At 41.9% G+C, this 11054-nt stretch overlaps 1 protein-coding gene across 1 annotated transcript in view; it reads left to right on the top strand.

Moving 5' to 3' along the window:
• Window positions 1-690: 690 nt before the first annotated feature.
• The window catches only part of rab11fip5a (RAB11 family interacting protein 5a (class I)), a 95183-nt gene continuing 84819 nt past the window's right edge, over window positions 691-11054 (top strand). Inside the window, exon 1 of the mRNA XM_037695269.1 lies at window positions 691-1058. Within this exon, the coding sequence (XP_037551197.1) occupies window positions 691-1058 (368 nt within the window). The remainder of the gene's footprint in view (window positions 1059-11054) is intronic.

Below are 11054 nucleotides of genomic sequence, written 5' to 3'. Positions count from 1 at the left end.
ATAATGTATATATAAGATTGTGATATTATAATGTGTGTGTATATATAAGAAAATTATTAAACTGTATGACAGTGATGTGATATATATATAATTAATAAAAATGTATCAATGACTGTGAGTTTTGCAAAACTTGCCTTAAGAGTATTTTATTAGTGTTAATGTTAACCCCACCAATACACTGAACCATGTGTTCAGCTTTAATGGCTGTACTCCTAAGATTTACAGAGGAAAAAATCGTGAGAATGAGTTTAGTATTCAGCTCTGACTGATTCAACCACAGATACTTCATTGCTCCTGACAAACAGGTTACAATGAGTGGAGCGGTCGACCGTTCCAAGATGGCGGCTCTATGCTGTATCTAGTGTTTATATGATATCTATGGGTGTACTTGCAGCCAAGGCGCTGCTGAACTTCCTCGTCCTGCAAGAGGAGGAAGAGGGCGGGCGTGACGTCGCCATCCGCAGACAGGAGGCCGGCACGGTGGGGGGAGCGTGGCGGAGGAGGGCCGCTGCATGATGCTGCAGAGCTCACGGCCCAAACACACGAGCAGCCGAGGATTGGAACAAGCACAGCAGCTTCTCGAGGACAACAGACGGGCAGAAGAATGCGGCACGGGCCGCAGAGCCCCGCGCTGACGTGACTGTGTCCCCTGAAAGCATGAAAGCACGTCCCTGTCTGGGAGAGGGGGACATGTCATCGCTAACGGCGGAGGAGGACCAGAAGTGGGTACCAACACACGTTCAGGTGACGGTGCTGAGGGGCAGGGGCTTACGAGGCAAGGGCAAGCACGGCACCAGCGATGTGTACACCATCATCCAGCTGGGGAAGGAGAAATACTCCACAGGCGTGGCGGAGAAGACCACCGAGCCCGAGTGGCGCGAGGAGTGCTCGTTCGAGCTGCAGCCCGGGGGGCTGCTGGAGGGCGGACACCCGGCCGGGACCACCGAGCTGGTCCTGATGGTCATGCACCGGGCGCTCATAGGGCTGGACGTGTTTCTGGGTCAGGCTGTGATCCAGCTGGATAAAGTTTTTCAGGAAAGCAGATGCGTAAAAAACGAGTAAGTTCAAGTGTTTGCATGGGCTTGTGTGTCCAAAACCTGCACAAATATGCTCCGTCTGCTTGTTTTGATGTTTTCTCCTCTTTGAGCCCATCAGGGTGGTGGTTGTGGGACATAAACAGAGCTGTCAGATGTGTGGTGCTGCATCAGGGCCCTGCAGACACACCCTCCTGCCCCACTAACTCACATCACATCCACCCTCCACTCCACAATTTACAAGGCCCCTTAAATGTTTTTCTCCCATGTCTGAGCAGGGAGGAGGCAGATTAATGTCTGTCCCAAATCCAGGGATTAACTAACAGTTTCAGGGTTCCAAAGCTACAAGGTATTTTTAGCCGGACATGTTATGACAAAAGCATAACAACCACAAAAGTTGGAAGGATGGTCAACAACCCCATGGTGACATTTAAAACCTTTAGTTTGTGATGTGTTTACAGTTTTTTAAAGTCTCTCTCCATTTTGTCAATTTACAACCACAAACTTTAAAGTACTTTACTTAGATTTGATGTGATCGACCAACGTAGAACGTAAATATAAAGGGAAGGGAAATAATCCATGGAGTTTAAATACTAGAGTCCACCGGTGTGTATTTTGATCTTCTTGCTGTTCTGTGAAGGACTCCGAGATGTTTTACAGAACACAAGTGATAAAACGTAATCATGAAGACCAAGGAACACACCAAACAGGTCAGGGATAAAATTGTTGAGAAGTCTATTAAAGAGTACACCAAGATTTGAACGTCTCTTGGAGCTCTGTTCAGTCCATCATCTGAAAATGTAAAGGCACGACTGCAAACCAAACAACACATGGTTGGAGAGAATTAATCTGAGAAGCAGCCAAGAACCCCCACAGTAACTGTGGAGGAGCTGCAAACACCCACAGCTCATGTGGGACAATCTGTCCACAGAACAACTATTAGTTGTGCTCTTCACAAATGTGGCCTTTATGAAGGAGCAGCAAGAAGACAGCTATTGGTGACAAAAAGCCATTTGAAGTTCTGTTTGCAGTTTGTCACAAACCATGCAGGCACAGTCGATGTGGGCCAGACAGGACCAAAACTGGACTTTTTTGCTTGAATTCAAAACACTATTTACGGGGTGGAAAACTAACTCTGCACATCACTCTGAACACAGTCTTCACTGTGAAACATGGTGGTGGCAACATCATGCTGTGGGCATGCTTTTCTTCTGCAGGCTTTTTTTTTTACTGAAGAAAACCTATTACGATGTAACAAATTTGATACGGGTGGAGGTTCACCGTAGAACGACAACCTAAAACCTCAATGGAATGGTTCAGATCAGAACATGTTTCTGTGTTAGAATGGACCAGTCAAAGTCCAGAACTAAATCCAATTTAGAATCTAGCAAGACTTGAAAACTGTTTGTAGAAGCTCTGCATCCAGTCTGACTGAGCTTGAGCTGTTGTGTGAAGAAGAGTGAGCAACAGTTTCAGTCTCTACATGTGTAATGCTGGTAAAGACAAACCTCAAAAGACTTGCAACTTTAATTAGAGCAAAATGTGGTTCTACAAAGTTTGGATTCAGAGGAGCTGAATACAAATGCACAACTAACTTTTGAGATTTTTTGGAAAAAAAATGGACATCCGTGGAAAAATTCCTTCCACTTCACAGTTATGCTCCACTCTGTGTTGGTTCAGCTTATAAAGTCCCAGTAAAACACTTTAAAGTTTATGGTTTTAACTAGACTAAATGTGTTGTAATACTTTTCCTAGGTATTCTATGTGGACATATTTTACTGAGAGATGTGTTTCTTTAGGGCCTACATGTCCTCAAATAGGTGACAGTAATACGTTGTATGTAGAATTAGTGAAGTAGAACAGAATCCAGGAAAGGTGGGCGTCGGGTGAATTCCCCTGCAGGGTCTGACAGGAGGAAGCTTCAGAAACGCTGTCAGTTAAGCATACGTAGCAAGTCAGTGGTTTGAACAGTTTCAGCTAGCAAATCTTATTAGGCTAATGTTATTATAGCCTAACACCGAAGGGTGATAGTGTTCTTACATGTGTTTGGGTCTGTCATGTTAGCAAAATATCTAATTTTAATGAAGTCCTCAGAAAGTAATCATTGAGAGTACACCTACAATTAATTAACATTTGAAGTTAATGCAATTCAAGATGGCCACCACAGCCAACTGAATTAGAAAACACATAAATGACTGCAACTCAGTACATTTTTACAGATGTGAAGCTGAAATTTGGTGGCTCGGGACATGCGGCTATCTGATTTGACTGGCTGGGTTTGAGGGGACAGGAAGGAGGACATGTAAACCAGAGGACAGATTTTTTTTAGAGACTTTCAAAAAGTTACCATGATACCCCTTTTTTCCTCATTGCCCTTTTTGGAATGCTAAAATTTAGTGTGGTAGTAGCTGAGAGTCATGAGCCCCATACACTCTGAGCCCTAACATATTTCACAGTTGCACAGGGTATCATTTAAGGTTTGCCTAAAATGTCTACAACTCCCACAGTCTCCGTTATACAATATGTCCACAGGAAGAAAACTTGTTTAAGGCATGATAAGTCACCATCTCTCAGCTGAGTGAGGCAGAAACTGTGTCTGTGTGCAATGTGATGCTTCTGCCAAAACAAAATGGACATCACAGGTTATATAAGAACATGTTCTGAAAAGGCAATCTGGAAAATAGAAGCATAGCCCTGTTCTGCAAGCTCGTACAGTGAAGATTTATAAGATTAATTTAATAGACATCATTCAGAAAGCATAATTCAGCAGCCAATATTTGTCTCATTCCTACAAAGCTGTGTCCCTAAACCATGAAGACAAAATACACTGCCTGGCCACCCCCCCCCCCCCCCCCAAAAAAAATAAAAAACCAACAAACTTGCCACCAAGTAAAAAGGTTGCACACTAATATTTCGTTGGACCGCCTTTAGCTTTGATTACATCATGTATTCACTGTGTCATTGTTTAGATAAACTTCTGCAATGTCACAAGATCTATTTCATCCAGTGTTGCATTAATTTTTCACCAAGATCTTGCATTGATGACTAGGCACTAAGCATGATGGGTGCATCACTTCACCTGCCTCTCTTCTTACCCTGATGTGCTCATCACTCTGGAACAGGGTCAGTCTGGACTCATAAGACCACATGACGTTCTTCCATTGCTCCAGAGCCCCATGTTTATGTTCCCTAGTAAATTGAAGCATTTTTTCCAATTAGCCTCACTGGTTAGTGGTTTTCTTAAGGCTACACAGCTGTTCAGTCCCAGTCCCTTGAGTTCCCTTCACATTGTGCGTGTGGAAATGCTTTTACTTTGTTGTTTTTCTTCCATTTGATTTCACCAAACAATAAGTGATCACCAATCATGATCATTCAGGATTTTTTTCCAGCCACATTTCTTCCTCGAAGACGATGGGTCCCCACTATCCTTCCAGTTTTTAATAATGTATTGGACAGTTCTTAACCCAGTTTTAGTAGTTTCTGCAATCTCTTCAGATGTTTTATCTGCTTGATGAATGCCAATGATTTGACCCTTCTCAAACAGACTGACATCTTTTCCATGACCACGCCACGAGTCATTAGACATGGTTGTTTAAGAAACGAGAAGCAACTCATTGCACCAGTTGGAGTTAAATAACTTGTTGCAGCTGAAAGATAATTGTCCATGCAGTGATTATCCAACAGGAGGCTCATACCTGTTTGCTTAGTTAAACCCAGGTGGCAACTTTCGTTTTGGCCAGGCAGTGTATATTAGCACCATTAAAAATTCCGCCCCCCCCCCCCCCCCCCAAAAAAAAAGAGAAGAAGTGGGTAAAAGATAATGGATGGATGGACTATCCATCCATCCATTATATCCTGATGCATACTCAATAATCCAGGTAGAAAAATCGAAAAAAGTTAAATCTCGTCCTCTGGATATTCAAAAAACAAAACAAAGCAAAACAAAACAAAAAAAGTAGAAACGTTTCATCTTTCATCCGAAAGACTTCATCACTCTGAGGTGCTGTATTCAGCTCAATCTTATAAATAGCACCTTCTCAGAGTGGATCAACCAGTTTTGCTGCTGACAGGTGATCAGTTTAAGATTAAAATCAGACACCACTCTGAGCAGCAGGACCACACTTTCCACAGAACAACTGTGTCAACTCTTGAAACTGTGCCTGCAGTCAACCTACTTCACATATGGGGAGCAATATTATAAGCAGAAACATGGGTGTGCTATGGGGTCTCCAGTTTCTCCTATTGTTGCCAACCTGTACATGGAGGAGGTAGAAAAGAGAGCCTTGACGTCCTTTTCAGGGACACCACCAAGTCATTGGTTCAGGTATGTTGACGACACCTGGGTTAAAATCAAATCTCAGGAAGTCCAACATTTTACTGACCACATCAACTCTGTGGATAAATACATCAAGTTCACACGAGAAGATGAAAAAAATGGCAAGTTGGCTTTCTTGGACTGTGAGGTCTCAGTCTCTGATAGAGGACATTTGCAAACTGAGGTGTACCGCAAACCCACCCACACAGACCAGTATTTGCAGTTTGACTCCCATCACCCTTTGGAGCACAAGTTAGGAGTCATCAGGACTCTGTATCACAGAGCAGACAGCGTCCCCACTAGCTCAGAAGCCAGGCAGAAGGAGAAATCCCACACAAGACAGGCTCTAGAGCAATGTGGATATCCTAACTGGGCCTTCCTGAAAGCAGAGAAGAAACCCAAACAGGACTCCAGTCAGCCAACAGGTGAAAAGGAGGAACCCAGACCAGTGGTCATTCCATATGTTGAGGGAGTATCAGAGAAACTGAGACGTTTATTTTCTAAACATAACGTCCCAGAGGCTTTTAAACCCCAAAATACATTACAGCAAAGACTGGTTCATCCCAAAGATCCAGTCCCCCGGCACAAACAGAGTAATAATGTGTATGCTGTTCAGTGTCAGGAGGGCTGTGATCAGTCTTACATCGGGGAAACTAAACAGCCACTGGCCAAAAGGATGGACCAGCACAGATGTGCACATCCTGGATAGAGAGGAACGATGGTTTGAGAGAGGAGTAAAAAGGAGGCCATCTTTGTGAAAATAAATCATCCATCATTAAACAGGGATGGAGGCCTCCGTGTTCAACTGTCCCCCTCTTACAATGCTGTGATTGCTAGTATCACTCAGCCCTCTGTGAATAGTAAACAGCCATCAGTGTGCTAATGATCCATTGTTAGGCTGATGGTTCTTCTTGATCATGTGAGCAGCTGGTTGTGGTTGTCAGCAGTAAAACTGGTTGATCCACTCTGAGAAGGTGCTATTTATAAGACTGAGCTGAATACAGGACCTCAGACTGAGGAAGTATTTCAGATGGAAGACGAAACTTTTCTACATATTTTTTTTATTTTGCTTTGTTTTGTTTTTTGAATGTCCAGAGGACCAGATTTAATTTTTGTAGATAAGTCGCACAAAGACTTGGCAATTATTTTTACGCCTGATGCCATTCGGGCTTCTGGTAAGGATGTTCCCTGGGCGCCTTCCTAGGGAGATGCTTTGGGCATGTTCATTTGGGGCGAGACCCTCTCGATTGGCCTGGGAACTCCTTTGAGTCCTCCCAGAAGAGCTGGAAGAGGTGGCTGTGGAAAGAAACGTCTGGGCCTCCCTGCACAAGCTGCTGCCCCTGCGACCCGACTTCAGAATAAGCGGATGCTAATTGATGGATGGATGGATGGATGGATGGATGCCCTTCCTGACGCAACCACAGACTACTACTGACCTACCACAGCCCTCTGTGTGGAGCAGATAGCTGCCATCTGGGGTGCCTGGGGGAGCAGCTGGTGGGGGTTAAGGGCCTTGCTCAAGGGCCCAGAGTGGGGCAAATGAGAGTGGAGGCAGGTGTGGGCGCTTCACCTATCCCCACCCACATTTTGATGTTGTCGGTACCGGAAGTTGAACCGGCAGTCTTCTGATCACAGGCCCACCTTCTCTAACCTCTGCACCACTATTTCCAATCTACTTCCATGAATGGTGGGTAATATTGTAATTGCGTTTGTGTGCGTGTGTTCATTTGTCTGTTTGTTAGCAAAATATGAACCACTGGACAGTTTTTGTTGAAACTTTTAATTAACTATAGCAAACATATAAGTGGCTATAGAGTCCCTCGCTACTTTGCTGTTTGTTTGTCATGGACTCACTCTATCGCAGTTTTTCAAAATAAGATTGGACATAACACACAATTCGCTGATCGATGGATGAGCCACACGATCGGCATGGGATTTTTATTTAATATAAATTATTTTAAAATATTTAGCGTCTGCTGCACCATTGTGCAACCCCAGCTGCAGGATAAGCTTGCTGCTGTAGCTGATCAGCTGTTCTCCGTGCAGAGTGGAGAACTGGACATAGCCAAGAATGCTTGCAGGTGGCTGAGAGCAGCGGAGGCAAAGAGAGGGAAATCATGACATTCTGTGCCCTTTTAGAGTGTTTAGAGTTTAGAAACATTGTTTAGAATATTGCAATAGTGTGGGAAGGTTTTAAAACGCACACACACACACACACAAACATATATATATATATATATATATATATATATATATATATATATATATATATATACTAAATGTATAAATGTATGTATACTAAAATAAACTACTACTTAATACTTTTTTTTTAAATTCAACCTTTATTTATACATTTTGATCAAGATGGCACCCATGATGTAGGCTGTGTCTTGGAGAGCTCCTGATGGAAAACTAATTTTTATAACTGTATTCTCGCTACCTCGCTACCGGAGGAGACCCGGTCCGCCGCCGTTTGGATCTGCGAGCCGCTGAAGCCGAGCTGTTTACGGAGGAGACCCGGTCCGCCGTTGTTTGGACCTGCGAGCCGCTGAAGCCGCGCCGCTGAAGCCGCGCCGTTTACGGCGGAGACCCGGTCCGCTGCCGTTTGGACCTGCAAGCCGCTAAAGCCGAGCTGTTTACGGAGGAGACCCGGTCCGCCGCCGATTGGACCTGCGAGCCGCTGAAGCCGAGGAAACTAGACTACAGCTGTCGGATCTGGGAGCTGTTGCAACAGAGACCTGGTCTGCCACAGTTTGGACCTGCGAGGTGCTAGACCGAGTGAATCGTGAGACCACGTGGGAACTGGGGGTTGTTGCCGCTAGGCCTCGGCTAGACCTCGCTAGGCCTCGGCTAACAACATAAGCTAACAACATAAGCCTGTGAACCTCGTGGCTAGATCCTGTGCTTCTGAGAGTTGAGACCAATAATCCAGAAGTATCGTGAGTAATGCTGAGCAAACACAGAGATAAGAGACAAGTGTCGGAAAATAATTCTGAAGATATGGAGGAAGTTAAAAAATCTTTGAACTTTTTGAGTGCTGAACTGACTAAATTGAGTGCTGATGTGACTAACTTATCAGCTAAATGTGAATTACTGACAGGACTGTCTGAAGAAGTGAAACAATTGAAAGAACTGATGACTAATAAAGACAGGAAAATAGCTGAACTGGAACAGAAAGGAGACGACATGGAACAATACACAAGACTAGACAACTTGGTGATCACTGGACTGGAAGTTAGGAACCGAACTTATGCAAGAGTTGTTGCTGGTACCAACACAGCAGAAGATGCACCACAGGAAGAACTACAGACTCTGGAGGAGCAAGTAGTGAATTTTTTACAAAACAAAGACATTGACTTCAAACATGAGGACATTTCAATCTGTCACACACTGCCCAACAAATCAGATAAAGCCAAACCATCCATAGTCATCAAGTTCATTAGCAGGAAATCAAGAAACCATGTAATAATGCAAGCAAAAAAACTGAAGGGAACAAATGTTTACATAAATGAACATCTAACAAAAAAAAATGGAAATATTGCACGTGAAGCAAGGTGGTTGAAAAAACAGAAAAAAATAGCATCAACTTGGACAAGAAATGGAAACATCTGGATCAAACTACAGGAAGGATCTCAGGCTAAAATAATAAAAGACCTGAAGGATCTGGAAAAACTAAAATGAGCTCAGGAGAGGACAGATGATAAATCATTGACATAACTTCACTAACAAGAAATTAACAAAATATAAAATGAACAAATACATTAAAACATGGCAACATACGAAGACTTAGAGTTTAAAATATAGAATGTTGAAGATGTGATTGATACAAATTTTTTCCCTGCAATAAAAGACTGTGAATTTTACAATGAAGAACAGTTTAATGACATTAATATAACAAATGGAGGTCTCTCTATTATTCACTTTAACAGTAGAAGTTTAAATGCAAATATATCCAAAATAACAGATTATTTAAAACAGCTAAACAGAACCTTTACAATAATAGCACTGTCAGAGACATGGCTCAACGATGAAAACACAACTAATGTTCACATGGAAGGGTATGAATTATATCATGTGAACAGAAGCAACAAAAGAGGTGGTGGAGTGGCTCTATTCGTTAAAAACGAAATAAAATGTAAATTAATTAATGAAATGTCAATAATTGTTGATAATATCATGGAAATAATAACAATAGAAATAATAAACAAGATTGATAAAAACATATTGATAAGTTGTGTATATCGATCTCTAGGATCAAATATAGAAATATTCACTGATAAAATCGTACAATTATTGGACAAGAATTTTAATAAAAGCATTTTTTTGTGTGGAGACTTTAATATTGACCTGGGAAATAAAACAGATTCAAATAACATCAGTACATTTACAAATTCATTGTATAGTTTAAATCTTTATCCGTTAATATGAAAACCAACAAGAATTACAACTCATAGTTAGGGCTGCAACAACGAATCGATAAAATCGATAAAAATCGATGATTAAAAGCGTTGGCAACAAATTTCATTATCAATTCGTTGTGTCGATTATGCATCTTTCACGGCGCTGCAGAGCCGTTTCGTTTTGTTCACGGGCAGTTCATTGTCAATGCTGACTGACTGAATAAAGTTTGGAAAAATAAACAACTCTACAGCGCGAGTTGAACAGAGCGAGGGGGGAGCAGAGCAGAGGGGGTGTTTTCAAAGGAAAATTAAGTCAATTTTACAAATGACCAACGCAGCGAAAACTGTTCGACCAAAGTCCTCCAAAGTGTGGGAGAACTTCACAAAGATAAAAAATGAGAAGCATGCCGCTTTGAAAATCGCCGACACAACACGAGAGAACCACGGAGATAAACGTAAACATGTCGGAGTGACGAGGAGGAGGAAGGAGCTGCAGCTGATACAACTCTTCATGTGTTGCAGGTGAGTCTCTACAATTTAACACATTGTTCTGTTTCAAGAGAGAAAACGTAACGTCAGTCTGTCTGGTAGATGAAGCTGCTGTTTGTTTGTTTGTTTGTTTATCTGATTAATGACGGTGATAGAGAACGTGTGTGTTACTTTTTATTTAATTTAATTGCTACAAGAAGTGTTTTAATGTGATTTACAAATAAATCTAACACAAAGATAATAATTTAATGATTAAGCTTCAACTTTTAATTTGCTGGCAAAGTCTGAAGACACTGCAGGTATGGCAGGATGAATTGCATTTAAACAGGAATTAAAGTAATTTATTACATCTACTCAAATGTGTGTAATTAAGTATTTTATATGTGTGTGTGTGTGTTTAATTGCTCTTTTAGCTACTTTTGCCTGAACCTAACACTGTAAGTGAAACAAGGCATTTTTGAGTTGCTGTAAATTATGATATAATACATATTTACTGTCTCATTCCAGAAAACAACAACAACAACAAACAACAACATCCTTCATGATGGACAGACATCATGGACACTTTGGTAACAGTTTCTGTTTTAAATGTGCTCTATAAATAAATCTGACTTGACTTGACTGACTTGACACCACAGCAGCAGCTGTCTTCACTGAAACATCCTTAAATGATTGTCACTGACATGAGGCCTCTGTCGAGGGTTGAAGACGAAGGCTTCACTACAATGATCCACACTTTTAATCCAGGTTACAATAATCCACACTTTAGATCCAGGTTACAATAATCCACACTTTTAATCCAGGTTACAATAATCC

Source organism: Nematolebias whitei, chromosome 21 (genome assembly GCF_014905685.2).
Source record: "Nematolebias whitei isolate Nwh7 chromosome 21, NemWhi1, whole genome shotgun sequence".
Lineage (NCBI taxonomy): Eukaryota > Metazoa > Chordata > Actinopteri > Cyprinodontiformes > Rivulidae > Nematolebias > Nematolebias whitei.
The sequence above is the reverse complement of the archived record's forward strand: the minus strand, read 5'-3'. Positions and strand labels throughout refer to the sequence as shown.